The sequence below is a fragment of the Mobula hypostoma genome, chromosome 15 (assembly GCF_963921235.1).
Source record: "Mobula hypostoma chromosome 15, sMobHyp1.1, whole genome shotgun sequence".
Lineage (NCBI taxonomy): Eukaryota > Metazoa > Chordata > Chondrichthyes > Myliobatiformes > Myliobatidae > Mobula > Mobula hypostoma.
The window spans coordinates 29044674-29069984 of NC_086111.1; the positions used below are offsets into that span (position 1 = coordinate 29044674).

Here is a 25311-nt window from a genome sequence, read left to right on the forward strand (position 1 = left end):
CAAAGTTCAGGTCAATGTTAAACCCAATATTTGGAAGCTATGAGATTCATCCTCCTGAAAGCAGCCACGAAACAAAGAAACACCATGGAATCTGTTCAACAAGACATTAAACATCCAGCACTCGGAAAAAGAACAAATTGTGCAATGGCAAAAAGCGAGCAAACAACACATAGAATATCAAACAGCAAACCAGGAATCCCGTTGTATTCAGTTGTGTTCAGATCAGTGCTGCACTGCTAGCCCACTGCAGGCCGCAGGATCATTCTTCACTGAAGCGCCCCAGACCGCGTCGATCAAACCACTCAAGAACGGTAAAAAAGGAGTAACCAGAATCCACAAACACATGTAACATGAACCTCAAAGTCCCCCAAAAGAAGTCCACAGCCTTGTCGATCAATCTTTGCAACATAGACACCAAGACTTGACAAGTGGCTAGCAAGAAGGAGAGGAAGACCAGTCAAACACAGGCAGACGACACTGAACACTTGCCCATCCTCTACTCTTGTCCTTGTCAACTTCAACCTTGCTCGGTGCATCAATTAGAGAGTGTCAATGGAGTCAATCATGGGCTCCAGCCTCCCAGGCCTCTGGGTCGCACACTCCACTCCAAACTTCACCAAAACCTCATTGATTAACCATCAATATCCTGAAACTATAGCTCAGTAGGATGAGATACAAAAATAAAAAAATCCAGATGAAATTGACTGTCCGAAAACAACAGACATTTATACAATGATGGAACACTGAAGTCAAATAGCGATAAGCGTTTAACTGAAAATTAGTAAAGTCTTAGATCATGCATGGTCCAAGTTATACTTACTCAACTTCCCGTTCTATGCAACTTCCTAAACGGCTAGTGCACACAATGGAAGTTTCATCATGGAACACAACGTACTCTTGAAATGCTTTCACCCTCTCAGCCTGCTCAAGATCCCTCTGAGACCATTCTGAAATAAACATTAAACATATTATTACCCTGGAGGCACAAGAGCAACACACATAACGCTGGAGGAGTTCAACAGGTCTTGCAGCATCAGCGGAAGGAAATGGGCAGTCAACATTTTGGGTCAAGACTTTTCAGTTGTACTGAGGATGGAGGGAAGATAGTCGGTAAAAAAGATAGAGTCAAAGGGTGGAGAAAATGCTTTTAGATATTGGGCGGATCCAGATGAGGAGTGTGGGGAAAGGGAAGTGACATATGGGAAGGGGAGAATGTGAATAGCATCAGAAGCTGGAAGGTGTTAGGTGAAAGTGACAAAGAACCAAAGATCATGGAATACAGAGGATTTTGGTTAATTGGAACACATCAGGACCAGTACATTTTGTCCTAATGAAGTGGTTACCTCAATTAGCCAAAGTTTCATGGAAAAAGTTAAAACGTAGAAAAAAGACAAACTACCGTTTAGTTGAACAACAAATTTTACCTTTAAACAAAACACAGAACAAATTATAACATAATCAATAATACTACAGTACTATAAAATTGTCTATTAATTCCTAATAGTTCAGTCTTTTGAATGACTGCAAATGAACAAAATCTGCACAGACACCTAATGCAGATAATGGACTGTCTTCATACAATGACTTTGACAGTTGCATTCATTATAACATTCAAGATGATTGTCAATTCCTTCAAATCGTTCATGGTTTCTAACTTGGTGTAGTAGTAAAATTGTTTCATTTTCACTCTCAGCTATTTCTGGCATCTCCAAGCCTAAATACTTGAAACTGAATGCACAAAACATTTCTGAATTGTCTTACTGCTTACTTCTCGTCAACCATCAGAGACAAAAATCACTGCTTTTTGAACACAAACACATGGAACTGATTGTTCTAAGCACAGTGTAATGTCTAATGGCCACACAAGTGCACATGTCTGACACTAGTTAGGAACTGTTTGGCAACAGACTCCTACCCAATTAAGCAGTGTCACTCACAACACGCTGGAGGAACTCAGCGGGTCGGGCAGCATCCGTGGAAATGATCAGTCAACGTTTCAGGCCGCAACCCTTCGTCAGGACTTCGTCATTCTTCACTGAAGCGCCCCAGTCCGCGCCGATCAAACCGCTCAAGAACAGTAAAAAAAAAGGAATAACCTGTGGTTACTGCTGACTGCTCCTGTGGCTCCTCCCACAGACCCCTGAATAAAGGCGATTGGGCCTTAGCTCCACCTCTCAGTCCAGGGGCAGATACTCAGCATGGTGGAGGTCACATTTCACTGCGAATAAAATCCTTTCAGTATTTTCTCTACTTCCAGTCTTTTGGAGTTATTGATGGTGCACCATAACCAGAATCTACAAACACATGTAACATGAACCTCAAAGTCCCCCAAAAGAAATCCACAGCCTTGTCGATCAATCTTTGCCACACAGACACCAAGACTTGACAGTGGCTAGCAAGAAGGAGAGGACAAAGGGTTCTGGCCCGAAACGTTGACTGATCATTTCCACAGATGCTGCCCGACCTGCTGAGTTCCTCCGGCGTGTTGTGAGTGTTGCTTTGACCCTAGCATCTGCAGAGTATTTTGTGTTTACAATTAAGCAGCATAGTGTCCCAACAAATGAAGGGAATCCCAGCTATTTTCTCAATTAGTCCTTATTCTTTAGAGTTGTCCCAAATAAGTGGCAGCCCTGATTAACCAATGGCCCAGTTAACTAGAATCCACTGCATTCACTCAACGATTCTTCTTCCTCTCCACCATCAGATTTCAGAATGGTCCATGAGCCCAGGAACATTATCTCATCATCCCAATACTTTTGCACTATTTATTTATTTAGTAATTTATAGTAATTTTATGTCATAGCACTGCACTGACACCAGAAACTTCACATCATAACATGTAATAAACCTGATTCTGATCCAATGGGAGAGGACGGTGGAACATCGAATAAAAAGGGACAAAGGTGGGGAAGGAAGGAGAACCAAAGAGGTGTATGTGGGTGATGGGCAGAAGGGAAGAGTGGTGATGATTATTATTGCCTTACTCTAGGTTGCATCATATCATAGACAGGTTCATAGCTAACCCTACAAATGGGAAATAACAGGTCTAGTTAGTTCTTGCTGTGGCATCATAAATGCATCAAAAAATACACTAAAGGTTTTGCTATATGTATATAATAATCAGATAAATGCTTTTCCAAGATTCTGTCAAATTAGTGATATAGCAGGACTTAGATTAGATCTTCCACCATTTGATACATACTTCCATTATCTTCTCGTCAATGACTGTTAGTTAAATTCAATAATCAGATAACCAGCTCATATTGGTTTAGATATTTTAAAAAACTGGAATAATTAAAATTGACTGAATCTGTCTCTGACAATGCAACACACACAAAATGCTGGAGGAACTCAGCAGGCCAGGCAGTACCTATGAAAGAGTACAGTCCCTGTTTTGGCCAGAAACATCGACTGTACTCTGTTCCATAGATGCTGCTTGGCCTGCTGAGTTCCTCCAGCATTTTGTGTGTGTTGCTTGAATTTCCAGCATCTGCAGACTTTCTCTTGTCTGTCTTGACAAAACTGTGGCTAAAGCATCCCTCAAATACTGTGGATATTGCAACAACTTTCAGAGGGCTTTTTCTGTAATAAGACTTAATAATGGAAGTCATTTTTTGAAAATTAATTTTTCATTTTTCTGATTCAGGTTACAAAAATAACATGCAAATTTGAAAACTTCTTTCAGATCCAAGGTACAAAATTTCTGAAATGCTTTGGGACTGGTATATGTATGGTCACAAAAATAAAATATTCAAATTGCTAAACTGTTTATCGCCATTAGACAACTTACCTTTAACTATTATAATGGTTTTACCCTACTATGGAATATCTCTTGCTCAATGTTGAAATATTTTCAAAACATATTTCTAAATTTGTTAGATGGGATATAGAGACAGACATAAATAATGACCAGACATACTTCTATTACACATATATAAGAATGTCACATAGCCTGATGTGAGCATTTTCGTGGGTGATTTAAGACATGTTAGCCAGAGCACATATAGTAATTCCGGAACATTTTCTAACCCCAGATGAAAGTAATTAAGGCTTCACAAATAATCATCTCACAATTGGAACAGATCTTACTGGACTTGGCCATTTCTTGGTGATAATAGCCAAGGGTGGTGGCCAATAAACATCTTTCTGATTTAAAGTCTGTTACCAGCAGTGCATTGCAAAGATTGATGCTAGAGTCTTTGATGTTTGTTAAATTTATTAACAACTTGGATGTGAAAACAGGAGGTATGATTAGAAAATTTATAGTTGGCAAAAAAATTGTGATATTTAGAGAGCAAAGGAGATTCAACAACACTCCTGAGGGCCCTGCCATTTACTGTGTATGATGTATGATTAAATTCCATCTGCTATTGCTCTTCCCATTTCTCCAGATGATATATATCTTGCAAGAACTGGGCACAGCAATGACAGATGGAATTTAATCCTGACATTTGTGAGGTGATGCATTTTGGGAAGTCAAGTAAAAGTGGGACGTACACAACACATGAGAGGGCCGTCAGGGGTATCAGTGAATGGAGAGACCCTAAGGAATAAATCCATTGCTCAATGAAAATGACAGTACTGATGAACAGGACGATGAAGAAGGCATATGGGACGATTGCCTTCATTAGACAGGGCAAAGAATACTAAAGTTGAAACATCAGATTACAACTTTACAAAATATTAGTTAGGCTGATCTTGGAGTATTGTATGTAGTTCTAGTTGCCATACCACAAGGATGTGATTGTGCTGAATAGGTTCCAGAGGAGGCCCACCTGGAATTTGCCTGAGTTTGAACAGCTTTAGTTATAAGTAAAGATTGGATGAGACTGGGGGAGGCATACAGTATAAAATTATGAAGGTCATTGGGAGAGTAGATAGTAAGAATGTATTTCCCATGGCAGAGATGTCTAACACAAGAAGAAATAGGTTTAAAGTGAAAAATAGAAGGTATCGAGCAGAGGTTCATAATCTTTTTTTTTGCCATGGACCAATACTGTTAAGCAATGGGTCCATGAACACCAGGTTGGAACATCTGGTTTAGAGGGATAAGAGGTGAATGTTTACTACAGAAAGATTGGATAATATATAAACACAAGAGAATCTGCACACTACACACACAAACTGCTGGAAAAACTCAGCAGGTCAAGCAGCATCCAAGGAGGGGAAGCCACTGCCAGAGAAGGGTGGTAGAAGTAGTCAGAATCACAAATATTTAAGAGGCATTTAGAATTTAGAGTTGCGAAGACAAGGCATAAAAGGCTGCCAACCTAATGCAGGCAAATAGGATTAGTATAGAAAGGTAGAATGGTCAGCATGAAAGTAGTGGCCTGAAGGGCCTGTTTCCATACTGTATGACTCAATGATTCTGTATTTCCCTCTGGCTCAGGATCACCATATACCATCTGCAGATGCACTTCAATTTTCCAGTTCAGTGACTGCACAACATATCCAGTGAGCTTCAATTAGGCATGAGGTGATGGAGATCTAGGCCTCATTGTTCTGATAGCTTGTGCCACTGGAATATCTTTCCATTGTTTTCAAATGGCTCCAATGATTAGGGACAGTTGAAACAACTAAGATGCATTCAGATGATACAAGAAATCAGAAGGCAGTCAGGTTGATGGAAAGCCATTTACAAAGAGCTAAAGACATTAAATTCTTAAGACAAAATTAAGTGATGCAATTTACTTCAAATTAATATTTTAATTAAATTTAAAAACTGAATGCAAGTCATAAACTTCATTCCCGAGATGTGCCAGCTGGTATACAACTGTGGGGCCAGATAGCCTAGTGTTTACCAACCTTTTTTAGCCCAATGCCCCCCTAAAACACTTTTATACTTGCCAACACTCTCCCAAAGCACCATCGTACTTGCCTATGCCCCTATTAGGCACAGCATACTTTGCGATGTCCCATAGGTTAAAAACATGTCTACTATATGCTAACATGAGAAAAATTATTCTGCTTTAAATTTTTATTTGTCTTTAAACCTAACTTACACAGTGTCTGTGCACTGTACAGCAGCTTTGATGTCAATGGCATGCTTGAGCTCAATGGTTTTCAGCAAGAATTGAAATATGTGGTTCAAGTTGTGACAGCAAAAGCATTAGCCCCTATGTGTAACAATGTCCAAGCGGTTTCTGTTTTTTGTGAGTATGTGGTTCACGGTACTGAAGCCTCTTTCAACAAGGTAGGAGGATGGAAATACACTGAAAAACAGTTTGGCTCTTCTTTAAAGACCAAGAAACTTTATATGACCGTGTTACCACATATCACAATAGCTGACATTTTTGAAAAGCATTTTTGCTTCTTTATTGTGATTTTCGATTATTTCTTCTTGCAAGTTCTCTTCCTGTTCTTCCACCTTGTAAAGAAATAGATTAATTAGCCAGTCCAAGATCGATTCTGGAAATTCTTTGGTAACTGCAGATGTAAGCAGTACTCTTACAAGTCACTGTCTGTGAAAGACAGTGCCATACTTTCCATGCAGGGAAAATGTCAGAACATTCTTCTCCCAATGTTTTGCTGATACATTTCTAAATTTTCCAATAAAAGTGGACACAGCACTTTTGGCCTGGATTAAATTGAAATTCTCACCTTGCAATTTCATATTTATTAAATTCATTTTGTCTTATAAATCGGCTAGGTACGCCACATCTCCACGTAGATCTTGTTTCCTAAGTTCGTGTCAACTTTGAGCAAAAATTCAAACAGAGTGTCAAAAAGATCAAAGAGATGTTGAATACAGCAGCTGTTTGACAGCCAATGCATTTTAGTGTGAAGAAGCAAGCATTCAAACTCCTCATTGTTATCTTGGCATAACTGGCAAAATATTCTGCTATCTAATGGATGAGCTTTAGTTTTATTGATAGCAGATATTACAAGAGTCATGCTTGAAAAAAGTTGCTGGCTGCGAGATGTTGATGATGAGTTACACACTGGATTGCAAACAGACTTGGAATTTCTTTTTTTTTACAAATGCCACTGAAGCAGCTCGGTGACCTGTCATATGGTGCTCTATCTGTTGCTGAAAAAGTCATGTTCCTAATCGTTATACTTTTATCCTCAATATACATTTTGATCTCACCATATATTGATTCTCCATTGATACTTGTTTCAACTTTTTACAAAAGAGAAATGAGAATCTCTTCAAAACTCTTCTGTACATATGCCATTAGCAATGCCTCATTGTCTCGCACAGTTGACTCATGTAGTTGTATCCCAAATTCTGTTTTTTGTAGCTCTGTGCATAGTTGATATTGAGTATCATTTTGTCAATACTCCAAGCTATAGTATTATTGCTCAGAGGACTTGATTTTAAAATACTGGTATCCATTTTGAGAACAGTGATGAGCAGTTCTGATATAGCAGGCATTATTAATTGTATGAGATTTTCCACACTTAGCCATAATTTGATATATAATGAGAAAGACAACTCAGATTCCTAGGACACATCGTGCGAAGAGATGAACTAGAAAAACTCATACCCTCTGGAAAGATAGAGGGGAGTAAACCTTGAGGAAGACCTTGTCTTATGTACATCAAAAGCATAGCCAGGTGGCTACACATCGATGAAATGGAAGTCATCCAAAAATGAAGGATAGATCTATATGGAAAACCATGGTCACCAAAGTCCGCACGGATATGGTACCTAGACAGACAGACAGCTATAATTTATATGTTATAAGAAGCAATGAGACCACGATCAATCTCATTTTAAGCTTTCTTGGCAAATGACTCAAGTGTGCAACGCTTTTCAAATATTTCTTTCATCTTCTGAAACTGAGTAATTACATAAGTAGCTTTTTCAGGGTGTCTTTTACGGAAATGTTCCTACAATCTTGATGGTTTCTCAGCTTCATTAGACAGCACTGTATTACAAATAAGACACAGGGTGTGTCATTGATCTGACAGGAACAGAATAAAATAATAATAATAATCCAGGTATGTAGCATTTTACTCCAGGTGTGATGCGTTTTCTGTAGTTTCTGTTTCTTAGCAGGATCAGAATACAAAGCTTCACCACCTTCAGACTCGTAGAGATCGTGCTGTACACATTTATCCATCATTAATTTCAAGGGATATTGGAAACTTGGTTCGGAAAAAGAGAGGGATCTTCAATAAATATAGGCAGCTTGGAGTTAATGAGGTGCTCGAGGAATATAAAGAATGTAAAAAGAATCTTAAGAAAGAAATTAGAAAAGCTAAAAGAAGATACCAGGCTGCTTTGGCAAGTAAAGTGAAAATATAACCAAAGGGTTTCTATAGTTATGTTAATAGCAAAAGGATAGTGAGGGATAAAATTGGTCCCTTAGAGAATCAGAGTGGACGGCTATGTGCGGAGCCAAAAGAGATGGGGGAGATTTTGAACAATTTTTTTTCTTCGGTATTCACTAAGGAGAAGGATATTGAATCATGTAAAGTAAACAAGAAGGGTAGTTATGGAAAGTATGACGATTAAAGAAGAGGAAGTACTGGCGCTTTTAAGGAATATAAAAGTGGATAAGTCTCCGGGTCCGGACAAGATATTCCCTAGGACCTTGAGGGAAGTTAGTGTGGAAATAGCAGGGGCTCTGACAGAAATATTTCAAATGTCATTAGAAACGGGGATGGTGCTGGAGGATTGGTGTATTGCTCATGTGGTTCCATTGTTTAAAAAGGGTTCTAAGAGTAAACCGAGCAATTATCGGCCTGTGAGTTTGACGTCAGTGGTGGGTAAATTGATGGAAATTATTCTTAGAGATGGTATATATACAAACAATTATCTGGATAGACAGGGTCTGATTAGGAACAGTTAGCATGGATTTGTGCGTGGAAGGTCATGTTTGACAAACCTTATTGAATTTTTTGATGAGGTTACTAAGAAAGTTGACGAGCGTTAAGCAGTGGATGTTGTCTATATGGACTTCAGTAAGGCCTTTGACAAGGTTCCACACGGAAGGTGAGTTAGGAAGGTTCAATCGTTAGGCACTAATATCAAAGTAGTAAAATGGATTCAGCAGTGGCTAGATGGGAGACGCCAGAGAGTAGTGGTGGATAACTGTGTGTCAGATTGGAGGACGGTGTGTAGTGGTGTGCCTCAGGGATCTGTACTGGGTCCAATGTTGTTTGTCAAATATATTAATGATCTGGATGATGGGGTGGTAAAGTGGATTAGTAATTATGCAGATGATACTAAGATAGTTGGTGTGGTGGATAATGAAGTAAGTTTTCAAAGCTTGCAGAGAGATTTAGGCCAGTTAGAAGAGTGGGTTGAAAGATGGCAGATGGAGTTTAACACTGAAAAATGTGAGGTGCTACATTTTGGTAGGACCAATCAAAATAAGACATACGTGGTGAATGGTAGGGCATTGAAGAATGCTGTAGAACAGAGGGATCTAGGAATAATGGTGCATATTTCCCTGAAGGTGGAATCTCATGGGGATAGGGTGGTGAAGAAAGCTTTTGGTATGCTGGCCTTTATTAATCAGAGCATTGAGTATAGGAGTTGGGATGTAATGTTGAAATTGTATAAAGCATTGGTAAGGCCAAATTTGGAGTATTGTGTACAGTTCTGGTCACCGAATTATAGGAAAGATGTCAATAAAATTGAGAGAGTACAGAGGAGGTTTACTAAAATGTTGCCTGGGTTTCATCTCCGAAGTTACAGAGAAAGGTTGAACAAGTTAGGTCTTTATTCTTTGGAGCGTAGAAGGTTGAAGGGGGACTTGATAGAGGTGTTTAAAATTATGAGGGGGATTGATAGAGTTGACGTGGATAGGCTTTTTCCATTGAGAATGGGAGACATTCAAACAAGAGGACATGAGTTGAGAGTTTATGGGCAACAGTTTAGGGGTAACATGAGGGGGAATTTCTTTACTCAGAGAGTGGTAGCTGTGTGGAACGAGCTTCCAGCAGAAGTGGTTGAGGTAGGTTCGATGTTGTCATTTAAAGTTAAATTGGATAGATATATGGACAGGAAAGGAATGGAAGGTTATGGGCTGAGTGCAGGTCGGTGGGACTAGGTGAGAGTAGGAGTTCGGCACGGACTAGAAGGGCCGAGACGGCCTGTTTCCGTGCTGTAATTGTTATATGGTTATATTAATGGAGTTAAATTAGCTAGCACGTTTGACCAATCACGTAAAGTCTTAGTATCCCCAAAGATGATTCTTGATCACACATATGAAGCCAAGGTCACTTTGCATCCCTCAAGATGAATCCTTGAGTTCAGTAGGTTCACTAATTGGCTGTATTTCACCATTTGGTTCTGGCTAGCGCTGTATTACTGTATGACCTGTTTTCCATAGATCTGTAGAGACAGTTAAGAGGATGTACTTGACTTACCAACTATTAAATTGCATGCACTCATTCCATGCCGTGAGTCAGGGGGAACTGTTGGGCCCCCAGTTGTTAATTTATGCATGTTCAATAATGTCTGCTTGGTTGGTAAGGTTAGATGAGATTGCCAAGTTTCAGATGCGTTGTGATGATGAGTGCTCACCGCCCGCAGAGCTGTGGTTCTTCCTGTGTTCCACTGCCTCATCCTTTTGTTTGGAAGTGCTTGCTCTACTAACGGTTGGTCAGATCTCATGCTTCAAGTTACAGTGCCACTTAATGCCACCCGTGCCCCCCCCCACAGATTCTATTTTCCCTAAGGGGGCCTTAAGACACATAACTATCTCCTGGAGGGGGGTACTGCCCCCGTTGGGAATCACTGAAATTCCCACAGCTCACCTCCGATTCAACCTGTATTTCTATAGCATAAAGTGTTATGAAATGCACTGACACCACACTCCAGCTAGCTAGTTCTCCACACTTCTGTTGACTACTGATCAGCATAACCTAAACTAATAGTTAATATAAATTTTAATGAATCTGCGATCACAATTTATACCTTGCACAAAACGTTAAATGTTTTAGTTTTATTTTTGGATGATTGGTGACACTGCCTACAGAAGAACTAACTCATTGACTTTTCCCACCATTCCTGACTAGGCCCCAACTACATTCAGTCAGCTCCAATGGCAGGTTAAGTTGATCACATGGCTAATACTGACAATCTATTCTTAGACCATCATTAGTTCCCGAAGAACATCACCAACCAAAGGCAAAACAGGACACTGGTGCCACACATAGTAATGATAAAGTAACGATTACTATTTTTTTCCTCATTAGAGATACTAATAAACCAGAATGTTTCATTTTATAAAACAACATTCTTGATTTTTCTGGAACACAAAATAATCTGCAGAATTGTCCAACTTCCAGTAATTCCCTCCCCCTCCTTTCCCCTATCCCTATGTCACTCTGCCCCCTCCCCCAGCTGCCTACCACCTCCCTCATGGTTCCGCCTCCTTCTACTACCCATTGTGTTTTCCCCTATTCCTTCTTCGCCTTTCCTGCCTATCACCTCCCTGCCTCCCCTCCCCCACTCCTCTATCTTTCCCCTTACTGGTTTTTCACCTGGAACCTACCAGCCTTCTCCTTTCCACACTCCCCCCACCTTCTTTATAGGGCCTCTGCCCCTTCCTTCTACAGTCCTGATGAAGGGTTCCGGCCTGAAACGTTGAGCGATCTTTTCCACGGATGCTGCCCGACCTGCTGAGTTCCTCCAGCACGTTGTGAGAGTTGCTTAATTTTTCTGGTTCTAGTCCAAAAATTACCAGATTCACAACTTGCCATGATGGGAAAAGAAGTTGTATTATCTGTTATAATATCTTTTTCTCCCAAAAATAATGCTAGACTTTAACAAACTGTTTGAGAAACAAAGGAGGCGTTCTATCCACTCCATAATAAATGAGAAAATATATAGTACAATGACATCATATTTAAAGACAGCAAGACTGCCCCTTGATGCGACAGTCATTTGTATACCTGCAGAGATGATGCTGTACTTTTCTTTACTTTTCAATGTAACTTGTGGTCTGATGCAAGCTTTCAAGGGAGTTGGAAATTTGCTGAGCTCTCGGTAGATCCCAGCAATCTCTTCCGAATCATTTATCATCTTCAATAAAAAGAAAGAACAACCAATTTCAGTAACTTTTCTTGCGATTAATTACTCTTACAGCAGCTACAAATTAGATAGTTTTACATGTTCCAATTTAAGGAAAGGTTGTCAATTTTTGAACACTTAAAAGATTCAATTTTCTAGATCGTAGATTATCGTATTAAATAGTAGCTAACAAGACTTCAGAAGAAGATTCTAATTTAATTTTCAAAGACATTTTTTGAGGTAATACATAAAATGGATGATAGCCACATGTTGTGGTCTACATGATCTTCAAAGATGATTTTGACAAAGTTCGGGGAAGCTGCTGTAAATTCTCAGTGGTAGGGAGTTCAAGATAAAGCCCAGAAACAAGACCAGAAGTTGTTGGAACAATAGAGAATTGTTAATCAGGTCATCAGATCACAGGAATTTCATGACAGATTCCAAAAGAAATACTTGCAGTTATATTCTTTCTTTCTCATCAGTCCTTTGGGATCAAAGACATCGACATCCACTCAAGCTTTGAGGGTTCTTATGTGGCTATTGATGCCAATGTTCTTCCACTGATGGGATAGGTGATGGTTGATAAGGAGGACAGATATTAGTTCATGAACTAACTCAGCGCCCTCTTCCAATCATCTTCTACCAGGCCATAACTACACCCAGTCATCTCCAATGGCAGGTCAAGTTGATCACATGTCTAACATTGACAAACCATTCAGAGCACTATCATGCCAAGAGACTACAGAGATGAATGGCACTTGATACTGCAGGTAGTGCTATGACCATACAGTTCCAACAAACCAGGCCTCTAGCTCCACGTGTGTGAAGCTTGTATATTTTCCTCTCACAGTGTGGGTATCCCCCCAGAAGTTTCAGTTTCATCTCGCATCCTAAAGATATCTAAACTGACATATTAATTTGTTACTTCAATTACCCTTGGTGCAGATGGATGGCTCAACTTTGACAGTTCTATTGAGGTCACTGTGGGAACCGTAGAGTTTTCCACTGATGGGGTAGGTGATGATTGACAATGAAGACAGGTGGGTACTTCATGAGATGCTATCTCTTCTAAGTCTTCCGTGTCCACTCCTGAAGTAAGAACTAATTCAGTGTTCTCTTCCCGCCACCACCCAGCTATTTAAGACAATTACACCCTGTCAGCTCCAGTGGTACGACAAGCTGATCAATTGGCTAATATTGACTAAAGAGGAGCAGAAATCAGTATTTCTCTTACAGATCACAGAAAAATAAATCTTAGCAAAATGAGTAGAGGAATGGGATTGAGGGCATTGCCAACATTTAGCATGGATTCAGCTAAATAAATGTCCTCTATGATATGTCATTAGAAAATATAATCAAGTAAGGTTCCCAATGCTTCCATTGAAAATAAATGTAACTTTCACTCGACTTGTGGGATTCCTGGACACAGAAAAAGTGGAACTGCAATGATATTGAGAATGCCAAGATCTAAAATGCCAGGATCTAAAAACCATGGATTGGGACAGGTTGTTCTCTGGCATGGATGTGATCGGTAGGTGGGAAGCCTTCAAAGCAGAAATTTTGAGAGTGCAGAATTTGTATGTTCCTTTCAGGATTAAAGGCAAGGTGAATAGGAATAAGGAACCTTGGTTCTCAAGGGATATTGCAACTCTGATAAAGAAGAAGAGGGAGTTGTATGACATGTATAGGAAGCAGGGAGTAAATAAGGTGCTTGAGGAGTATAAGAAGTGCAAGAAAATACTTAAGAAAGAAATCAGGAGGGCTAAAAGAAGACATGAGGTTGCCTTGGCAGTCAAAGTGAAGGATAATCCAAAGAGCTTTTACAGGTATATTAAGAGCAAAAGGATTGTAAGGGATAAAATTGGTCCTCTTGAAGATCAGAGTGGTCGGCTATGTGCAGAACCAAAGGAAATGGGGGAGATCTTAAATAGGTTATTTGCGTCTGTGTTTACTAAGGAAACTGGCATGAAGTCTATGGAATTAAGGGCAACTAGTAGTGAGATCATGGAAACTGTACAGATCGAAAAGGAGGAGGTCCTTGCTGTCTTGAGGAAAATTAAAGTGGATAAATCCCCAGGACCTGACAGGGTGTTCCCTCGGACCTTGAAGGAGACTGAAATTGCAGGGGCCCTGGCTGAAATATTTCAAATGTCGCTGTCTACAGGTGAGGTGCCAGAGGATTGGAGAGTGGCTCATGTTGTTCCGTTGTTTAAAAAAGGATCGACAAGTAATCGGGAAATTATAGGCCAGTAAGTTTAACGTCAGTAGTAGGAAAGTTATTGGAGGGAGTACTAAGAGACAGAATCTACAAGCATTTGGATAGACTGGGACTTATTAGGGAGAGTCAACATGGCTTTGTGCGTGGTAGGTCATGTTTGACCAATCTATTGGAGTTTTTCGAGGAGGTTACCAGGAAAGTGGATGAAGGGAAGGCAGTGGATATTGTCTACATGGACTTCAGTAAGGCCTTTGACAAGGTCCCACATGGGAGGTTAGTTAGGAAAATTCAGTCACTAGGTATACATGGAGAGGTGGTACATTGGATTAGACATTGGCTCGATGGAAGAAGCCAGAGAGTGGCGGTAGAGAATTGCTTCTCTGAGTGGAGGCCTGTGACTAGTGGTGTGCCACAGGGATCAGTGCTGGGTCCATTGTTATTTGTCATCTATATCAATGATCTGGACGATAATGTGGTAAATTGGATCAGCAAGTTTGCTGATGATACAAAAGATTGGAGGTGTAGTAGACAGTGAGGAAGGTTTTCAGAGCCTGCAGAGGGACTTGGACCAGCTGGAAAAATGGGCTAAAAAATGGCAGATGGAGTTTAATACTGACAAGTGTGAAGTATTGCACGTTGGAAGGACAAACCTACGTAGAACATACAGGGTTAATGGTAAGGCACTGAGGAGTGCAGTGGAACAGAGGGATCTGGGAATACAGATACAAAATTCCCTAAAAGTGGCGTCACAGGTAGATAGGGTCGTAAAGAGAGCTTTTGGTACATTGGCCTTTATTAATCAAAGTATTGAGTATAAGAGCTGGAATGTTATGATGAGGTTGTATAAGGCATTAGTGAGGCCGAATCTGGAGTATTGTGTTCAGTTTTGGTCACCAAATTACAGGAAGGATATAAATAAGGTTGAAAGAGTGCAGAGAAGGTTTACAAGGATGTTGCCGGGACTTGAGAAACTCAGCTACAGAGAAAGGTTGAATAGGTTGGGACTTTATTCCCTGGAGCGTAGAAGAATGAGGGGAGATTTGATAGAGGTATATAAAATTATGATGCGTATAGATAGAGTGAATGCAAGCAGGCTTTTTCCACTGAGGCAAGGGGAGAAAAAAAACAGAGGACATGGGTTAAGGGTGAGGGGGGGAAAAGTTTAAAGGGAACATTGGGGGGTGCTTCTTCACACAGAGAGTGGTGGGAGTGTGGAATGAGCTGCCAGACGAGGTAGTAAATGCGGGTTCTTTTTTAACATTTAAGAATAAATTGGACAGATACATGGATGGGAGGTGTTTGGAGGGATATGGTCCGTGTGCAGGTCAGTGGGACTAGGCAGAAAATGGTTCGGCACAGCCAAGAAGGGCCAAAAGGCCTGTTTCTGTGCTGTAGTTTCTATGGTTTCTATGGTTTCTATGGTTTATTCATTGCGAAGACACAAAATCAGAAACGGGTTTAATATCACTGGCACACATTGTGAAATTGGTTGTTTTGCTGCAGCACTACATTGCTATACATAGTAATAGAAACTACAAATTACAATAAGTATATATAAATAAATTAAATAAGCAGGGTAAAAAGAGGGGAAAGAAACAGAGGTACTGAGTAAGTGTTCATGGGTTCATTGTCCATTCAAAAATCTGATGGCGGAGGGGGAGAAACTGTTCCTAAAACATTGACTATGTATGTCTTCAGGCTCCTGAACCTCCTCCTTGATGCGAAGAGGGCATGTCCTCGGTGATGGGGGTCCTTAATGATGGATACTGTTACATCACCAGCAACAATGAATAAAGAATTGAGTCAGGTTTTATAAACAAACATATAAACATTTATTAAACTCTGCTCAACAATAGCGAAAAGTATTCAAACTACTAACTTAACCAGAAGTTAACTGCTATACGGCAACTCTGGAACAGTTCTTAAAGTGGTAAGTTCGAACACAGCCTTGAAGTGGTAAATTCGAAAGTCCAAGTGATTTATACAGTCAGTAAGGAGAGACTTTTCTGAAAATGGATTTCTACAAAGACGTGACGTTACTGCTGATCCCGTCCAAAGGATTCACGATGAAGGAAATAAAACAGCTTAAAAGAACTGACCTTTTTCTGGAGTATGAACACTGCACAATCCTTCCTAATCTTGCAGGGGTTATCTCAGATGCAGGCCACTATTCCTGAACGAAGATTCAATAAGGTCAATTCTTTATGAAACTGCTGAACGACACCAACTTTACTCAATCCTTCAGGTTCCCGTATGTTAGTAATGTCTTCACTCTCCAATACTAGACTGTAAAGGTAAATCAAAGGTGCCACACACAAAAACTGGCAGCGATTGGCGAAACTGCCGGCACAATGATTTTACCTTACAATAGAAAGTAAAACTCCGCTTTAAAATGAATCTGTATCATGAGATGAATACGCAGCATAACAGAGTAACTGACAAACTAAGCAATGAAACATCTGCGTAACAACCGGGGGTTTCCCTTTTCAATACCTGTAGGGAACATGCCATCACGTGACCTTACACTGGCAGGAAAGTTGCATCACCCCATCATCACAAGACCATTACATCATGCTCACAAGATGCTCAATTACATCATAGTCATAAGACAGTTACAAGATACCCACCACGTATGTAACAATACCACCTTTCTGAGTCATCGCATTTTGAAGGTACAGTATCCTGGATGGTAGGGAGGCTAGTGCCTATGTTGGAGATGGCTGAGTTTTCAACTTTCTGCCGCTTTTTCCTATCCTGTCTAGTGGCCTCTCTATACCAGACGTTGATGCAACCAGTTAGAATGCTCTCCACATACATCTGTAGAAATTTGCAAGTGTCTTTGTTGACATACCAAGTCTTCTCAAACTCCTAATGCAATAAAGCTGCTATTATGCCTTCTTTATAATTGCATACATATGTTGGGCCCAAGATAGATCTTCAAAGATGTTGACACCCAGGAACTTGTAGCTGCTCACACTTTCCATTTCTAATCCCTCAACGAGGATTCGATCGACTTCCTCCTTGTGAAGTCCACAATCAATTCCTTGGTCTTACTGACGCTGAGTGCAAGAGTGTTGCTGTGACACACTCAACCAGCTGATCTGTCTCACTCCTGAAATTATGCCAACAATAGTAGTGTCATCAGGAAATTTATAGATGGCATTTGAACTGTGCCTAGCCACACAGTTGTGGGTGTAGAGAGAGTAGAGCAATAGGCTAAGCATGCATCCTTGAGGTTTGCCAGTGCTGATTGTCAGTGGGGAGAAGTCATTTCTGATACACACAAACTGTGGTGTCCCTGTGAGGAAGTCAAGGATACAGTTGCAGTTTTGGAGTTTTTTGCTCAGAACTAAGGTTATGATTGTGTTGAACTGTAGTCAATAAACAGCAGCTTGATGTAAGTATTACTATTATCCAGGTGATGCAAGGCCAAGTGGAGGTCCAGTGAGATTGCATTGCTGTAGACCCACTATGGCAATAAGCAAATTGCAGCAGATCCAGTCCCTGCTTAGGCAAAAGTTGGTTCTAGCCATGACCAATCTCTCAAAGCATTTCATCCATGATCAACCTCTCAAAGCGCTTCATGATAGTAGATGTGAGTGCCACAGGGTGACAAGTCATTGAAGCTGCTCACTGTGCTCTGCTTGGGAACTGGTATGATTGTCACCCTTTTGAAACAAGTGAGAACTTCTGACTGCAGCAGTGAGAGCTTGAAGGTGTCTTTGGACGCTCCTTTGGACACTCCTGCCAGTTGGTTGATTCAGATTTTTAGAACCCTACCAAACCCATCATCAGGGCATAACACCTTGAGAGGGCTCACTTTCTTGAAAGATGTTCCGATGTCAGTCTCCAAGACAAAGCTTACAGGATCACTGGATGCTACCATCTTTGCAGAGATATACTTTTATTCTCCCTTTCAAAGCATGCATAAAGGCATTGGGCACATCTGGGAGTGAACTATCACTGCCATTAATGACATAGTTTTTACTTCATAGGAAGTAATGGCCTGCAAATACTGCCAAAGCTAACGCATCCGATTCCATATCTGTCCTCAACTGGAATTGTTTTTTTCTCTCTCTTAAGATAGCCTTCCATAGGTTGTAACTGGACATCTTGTGTAGTTCTGGATCACTGGTCTTGAATGCCACAGATGTAGCCCTCAGTAGAGTATGAATCTCCTGGTTCATCCGTGGCTTTTGGTTTTGGTGTCTCCAGTATGTTCTCAAAGGTGCACACTCATCCACACAGGTCTTGATGAAGTCGGTGATAATTATGATGTATTCTTTCAGACACAAAGACGAATCCTTGAATATTGTCTGGTCCACTGACTCAAAGCAGTCCTGTAAGCACTCCTCTGCCTCCCTTGACCATACCTTCTTGGGCCTCACCATTGGTGCTGCATTCTTAAGTCTCTGACTATATGCTGGAAGTAGAAGTACAGCCAGGTGATCAGGCTTTCCAAAGTGTGGGCATGGGATGGCACTGTAAGGATTCTTGATTGTGGTATAAGCAGAGTTCAAGTATGCTTTGCTCCTCTGGTTCCACAGGTGATATGTTGGTGGTAGTTTTTCAGGGACTTCAAACTGGCCTGGCTGAAATCCCCCACAATAATAGGGAAGACATCAGGGTGTACTATTTTGTGCCTGCTGATTACAGAGCTTAGCTCCTCCAGTGCATGCCCGACATTGGCCTGAGGTGGAATGTACAGCACTACCAGGATGTTGGCGGAAAACTCGTTCAGCAGATAAAAAGAATGATATTTAACTGCTAGACTTTCAAGGTCAGGTCAGCAAGACTGAGTCAGAACCATTATGTTTATGTACTATGATGAAGCATACTTTACCTCCTCTTCCTTTAAAAGACTGAGCTGCCCTGTCTTTACAGTGAATGGTGAAGCCATTGAGCTATAGAGCTGCCTCTGAAATGGCAGGTGATAGCCATGTTTCTCTGAAATGAAGTACACAGCAGTCCCTGATACTCCCTGATTGCAGAACCTGATTGCAGTTTCTGGTACTGCAATCTTGCTCTGAGGTATTCAATTTTATTTTCTAGTGACCTGGGTCTCTCAGGACTCCAATATCTGACATGAAGAACACACAGTGGCCATTTAAACTACACTAAGTACACCTGACACAGTTAAAAAAAAGGGGAAGTTTACCTGGAGCTAATGGCTCTTCCGAGCCGAAGCCTCCTTTGAGCCAAAGCCTGACACCTCACTCTCACCACTGGCCTACTCTTAACAAAGACCACTTCCCTTGTCCCTTCTGTATTTTTATTTCTTCCTCTCTGCGCTGCTCTCACCACTGAATGGGCTGCTGGAATGACACCGAATACCCACAAAGCTCTTCTTCTAAATGAGCGCTGCTGACCTGCGAGAAACCTCCTCACAGCGTGCTGCATGTGCTGCTGATTGGACAGCCAGAATGGCACTGAACATTAGCGAATGTCTTCAATGATGGGGAGATGGAGCTGACTGAGCCTATGTCTCTTTGCAGTTCCTCGCAATCCTGTGCATTGGAGCCTCCGTACCAAGCTGTGATGACACCAGCCAGAATGCTCCACTCTGTACATCATTAAAAACTTGTAAGAGTCTTTGGTAACACAGCAAATCTCCTCAAACTCCCAATGAGGTAGAGCTGCTGGCATGTCTTCTTTGTGAGTGCATTAATGCGTTGGGCTAAGTGCAGATCCTCTGAGATGCTGATACCCAGGAACTTAAAAACATTCACGCTTTCCACTGCTGACTCTTTAATGGGTGTATGTTCTCTTGACTTCTCCTTCCTTAAATTCACAACCATTTTTTTCATCTTGCCAGCTGATCTATCTCATTCCAATATGCCTCCTTGTCATCTGATATTTTACCAATAACGTTGGTGTAATCTACTTGACCTTGTCCTTACCAATCTATCTCAGTCAGATGCACCTGTCTATTGGTAGGAATGACAATATCACTTCTCTTGCGTGGGCAAATTCCCTTCTTCATACACAACCTATAAATTGTTGTGGATCTATAAATATGCTAAATGGAATTGATTCAATAGAGCTACCCAATCTAACTGAGTATCCATGAAGCACCGTGAACCAAACAAAAAACATTAGATATGTATCAGAAACATGAGAAAGTCTGTGGATGCTGGACCTCCAAAGCAACACACACAAAACATTGGAAGAACTCAGCAGGTCAGGCAGCATCTCTGTTAAAGGATAAACAGTCGACATTTTGGGCCATGACCCTTCTTCAGGACTGAGAAAGAAGGGGGAAGATGCCAGAATAAAAAGGTGGGAGGGGAAAGAGGCCAGCTGGAAGGGGATAGGTGAAGCCATGTGAGTGGGAAAGGTCAATGGCTGGAGAAGAAAGAATCTGGTAGGGGAAGAGAGTGGACCACAGGAGAGAGGAAAGGAGGAGGGGAGCCTTGGGGAAGTAACAGGCAGCTGAGAAGTAAAAGGTCAGTAGGGAATAAAGGAAAGGGGGTAGGAGGGGAGGAATGTATTAACTGGCAGGAGAAATCGATATTCATGCCATTAGGTTGCATGATACTCAAACAGAATACAAAGTGCTGTTCCTCCATGAGAATAGCCTCACCTTGGCACAAGAGGATGCCATGGATCGACACGTCAAAACGGTAATAGCTATCAGTAAAATGCTTGGCCACTGGGAAGTCCCCATTGTGGTGGATGGTACACAGGTGCTCAACAAAGCAGACTCCAATTTACAACGGGTGTCACCAAAGTACAGCAGCCTGTATCAGGAGTACCTGACACAGCAGACAACCCCAGAAGATTCACAGGTGAAGTGTTGCCCCACGTGGAAGGACTATTTAGAGCCCTGATTGGAGGTGAGGGAGGAGGTGTATGGGCAGGTGTATCACTTAGTCTGCATTCAGGGATAAGTGCTGGGAGGGAGATTAATGGGTAGGGATGAATGGACAAGGGAATCACGGAGGGGCAAAGAGATAAAATATGTTTAGAGGTAGATATGTATACTATCATAAGTTGTAACCTAATGGATCCTACATCATACACTTTACCATTATAATCAAGCTAAGGCATCAAATCAGGTTCAAAGAGCAATGCAAAAGGGATGGTGTGTGCATCACCAAAAATGATAAAGCATCAGCCTGATGAAGCTCCAATAACGAACTACAAACAGAATGCAAAGACGGAGCTAAGCAATCTCGCAACTATTAGATCAGTTGAAAGCTCTGAAGTACTAACATATCTAATTGTAAGTGGTGTTAAACCATTAACCAGAAAACAAGTATACTCCCATCCTCAATAATAACAGAGCCCAGTGTGAGCATCTTGAAAAAACTGAAGCATATTCAGTCAGGGGTACTGGAGGTCCGAAATTCTCCAACATCACTAAAGTTTTCTCCCAAGTTCTCCACCAAGTCTCCATGTGATATCGGGAAGCTACCGAATTCAAAGTAAATTTATTATATAAGTATGTATATACACTCTACGGCCACTTTATAGGTACCTTCTGTACCTAATAAAGTGGATATTGAGTGTTTGCTTGTGGTCTTCTGCTGCTGTAGCCCATTTACTTCAAGGTTCAATGTATTGTGCATTCAGAGATGCTCTTCTGCATACCACTATTGTATTGTGTTGGGGTGTATGGGGTGTCAGGGAAGGGTAGCACCTCTGGTGGGGGAACATGTCACGTCCTTTTCAAGGCAGTTAGTCCACCTTTGGTCCCCACCTGGCACTCAGCTGTCACCTGTGGTTCCCCGTAGCTGTGTGCATGCAACAGAGGCCACACCCCGGGCAAGGGCTTCGACAAGCCCGCTAAACCAGGTGAGGGTAGCCGACAGGTCTCAAACCCTCAGTGAGGTAGGGAGTTGTCTATCCCAGCATGTGAAGACAGACTCCGCCGGATTGAGCAGACGAGACCTATGGAAGATCCAACGGTCAAGAAGGCAGTCTCTGCAAGTGTCATGGAACGTGTAGAGCAGGACAAACACAGAAGACGTCCTGGTCATCCACTGCGCCTAGTCCCATCTCCAGCCGTCTCGAGTCTGTCTTGCCACTGAATCCAGATGGGAATTGGGAAGAGAGAGTGAGGCTGACGCTGTGCAACTCTCCTTCACTTAAATCCAAATCACGCGCTGTCTCGACACCATCAAATGGTGTCCAGGTCCTCATCGACATCAATGATGGACGAACACATTGTAGCATGTAGTTATTTGATTTACTGTTGCCTTCCTGTCAGCTTGAACTAGTCTGGCCATTCTCTGCTGACCTCTCTCATTAGTGAGGCATTTTCACCAACAGAACTGACCCTCACTGGATGTATTTTTGTTTCCTGCACCACTCTCTGTAAGCTTTAGAAACTGATGTCCATGCAAATCCTAGCAGATCAGCGGTTTCTGAGATATTCAAAAAACCCAGGTCTGGCATCAGCAACCATTCCACCGTCAAAGTCACTTAGATCGCATTTCTTCCACATTCTGATATTTAGTCTGAACAAGAACTGAACCTCTTGACCATGTCTACATGCTTTTATGAAATGAGTGGCTGCCACGTGATAAGCTGATTAGATATTTGCATTAACAAGCAGGTGCACAGATGTACCAAATAAAGTGGCCTCTGAGTGCACGTCACTACATATTGTACTACCTTCAGATTCATTTTCGTGCAGACATTCACAGTACAACAAAGAGATGGAATAGAATCAACGAAATACTACAGAGACTGACAAACAACTAATGTGCAAAAGAAGACAAACTGTACAAATACAAAACAGACAATAAGTAAATAACTGAGACGCAGATGCTACAAATGTTCTGAACCATACCAAACATCATGTCACACTGAGGATCTGATCTCCAGAGGCACCTATGCAGCGTACAGCATTCGGGTCACTTTGAAATAAAGAATGCTAAATACTTTGAACAGAGAAGAGAATCAGTGAACCGGCAAACACTACACTGTGAAACGAAGTAGAAATTAAACTGAACCTGCCTCGCGTGAACAGGCAGGCACTCCATTTAAAGAAGCAGCTTTTTTAAAATTCAGAAACAGGCTTATTATCACCGGCATGTGATGTTCAATGGACATTTATTAACAAAGTATGTATACTATATAGAACCAAGAGATTTTAGTTTTTAAAATGTAATGTACTATTGCGGTATAGTGAAACACAAAATACTGGCAGCAATCGTGCCAGTGAGGCCAAATGTTTTGACAAGTACAATATCAACTGGTCTCAGCATTACAGATACCAGCAATTAAAGATTCTCCCGGGGATGCAAAGATAAACGTTAATGTGTGAAAACAGGAGCTGTTTGAGTTTGACAAACAGCCGGGCTGACACTCACTTGCGAAATTTAGGCAGGAGAGGCAGAAGCGATCGGCATCCCACACATGCGCTCTCGCTCGACCGGTGCCGGCGGTTCTGCAGCGTCAGCAATCAAAGTACTGACTGTTCCATCAACAAAGTGGAGGGGGAGACTCTGATTACAAATAGTAGTATTTCAAAACAAGATAAATAATATCTGGAATCTATAACAGCAGTAATAAAATCAATCCAATACATTATTTACAAGGAAATAATAATCTACGATCTGCATTATTTTAAGATATAGAATGTTTGGATTTAGCTCTCTCTGCCTCCGACTGGTTGGTATTTCCAAAGCCTCCCGCGCCGCGCGGCTGGGGAGGGGGCGGAGTAGACCAGTAACCATGGAAACGATGGGTTCGGAGGTAAGTGAGGCCTGGCTTGGTATTGGGGTCGTGGTCTGATGGCTTCGGCTCTGTTCCGAGCAGTGCTTGGAGTCATGCAGCAGTCTGTCAGTCCCACTTCAGTACTGGAGGGTGGGCCTTCCGGGCGTATCTGGTGCGGCGATCCTCATTCCCATTGGGCCCTGACCATCATGGCCTTTTCGCCCTTGCCGATTCCGTGTGCGACATTCCTCCCTACCTGCTTCACTTTTGACTAGCCTTGGCTTCCTCCCCATCCCACAACCAATTGATTCCTTATTTTGAATGACATGTAATTTTAGTCTGTGTCACCATCAATGCGGCTTCCTGGACAGATGCCCTTTCACCCTCTAATTGTTTTGAGCACTATTCATGCTTCTCTATCATCAGTATGAAGGATTAACTGATTACAATTTAGCTGTTGCAATACGAGAGTGGATTGCTTTGTCACCCGAGACAGCATTCAGAAATGTTTCATTGTTTATTTAATGTATTAGCCTCCCGAGATCGTGAAATTACTTGTGAAAATACTTCCTACGTACAATTGCAATTTGTTTATTTTCATTGAAATCTGGGAGGTGCGAAGAGTCACATTTGTGCCAAACTCTGAATGTTTACCTTAGATCTTAGATTACATGGTAGACTCAAAACTAGGTGGAATTGAGAGTAGTAAGGAATTCAGGACGATGTGGGTAGGCTTAATTAGCAGGTGTGAAAATATGAAGTCATATACATGGTTGTATAAAACATAATTGAACTGTATTTTTAAATAGAGATTAGGAAATGTTGATGTTCAAAGGTACTTGTTTTCTTTTGCACTGATCACTGAAAAGTGCAGCAAGGAAGTAAGAAGATAGTGTGTTGAGCTTTAGTAGATGGGCCTTACAGCATTCATTCCGGACTCCCTAGGTAACAAGCAGGTTCTGTTTGTACCAATGTTCTTTAGTCGGTTTTGCTGTGTCAGAAAGTGAATAAAAATTACTTATGATAACTATCCCTCCATAGTATTGTAATGAATAGCACCAAAAGCACAAAAGACTTAAAAGAGAACAATTACTAAAAGAGGAGAGAAAGGTGGAGGGAGGAAACTAATTCTGTTGTTCATGGGAACATTGTCCTTTAACATCTGCCGGACGATGCTGAGGATGTTCTACGAGTCTGTGGTGGCCAGTGCTATCATGTTTGCTGTTGTGTGCTGGGGCAGCAGGCTGAGGGTAGCAGACACCAACAGAATCAACAAACTCATTCGTAAGGCCAGTGATGTTGTGGGGATGGAACTGGACTCTCTCACGGTGGTGTCTGAAAAGAGGATGGTGTCTAAGTTGCATGCCATCTTGGTCAATGTCTCCCATTCACTACATAATGTACTGGGTGGGCACAGGAGTACATTCAGCCAGAGACTCATTCCACTGAGATG

At 41.5% G+C, this 25311-nt stretch overlaps 2 protein-coding genes across 4 annotated transcripts in view; one reads left to right on the forward strand and one right to left on the reverse strand.

Moving 5' to 3' along the window:
- LOC134356767 (acylamino-acid-releasing enzyme-like) overlaps window positions 1-23615 on the reverse strand; it is an 81018-nt gene extending 57403 nt beyond the window's left edge. For all 3 annotated transcript variants that reach the window (XM_063067871.1, XM_063067872.1, XM_063067870.1), the window contains exons 1-3: window positions 23513-23615; window positions 11857-11986; window positions 821-947 (exon numbers count right to left, since the gene is read on the reverse strand). In XM_063067871.1, coding sequence (XP_062923941.1) covers window positions 821-947; window positions 11857-11986 — 257 coding nt within the window. In that variant the 5' untranslated portion in view covers window positions 23513-23615. The remainder of the gene's footprint in view (window positions 1-820; window positions 948-11856; window positions 11987-23512) is intronic.
- A 150-nt stretch (window positions 23616-23765) lies between these two features.
- apeh (acylaminoacyl-peptide hydrolase) overlaps window positions 23766-25311 on the forward strand; it is a 93740-nt gene continuing 92194 nt past the window's right edge. Inside the window, exon 1 of the mRNA XM_063067873.1 lies at window positions 23766-23897. Within this exon, the coding sequence (XP_062923943.1) occupies window positions 23781-23897 (117 nt within the window). The 5' untranslated portion in view covers window positions 23766-23780. The remainder of the gene's footprint in view (window positions 23898-25311) is intronic.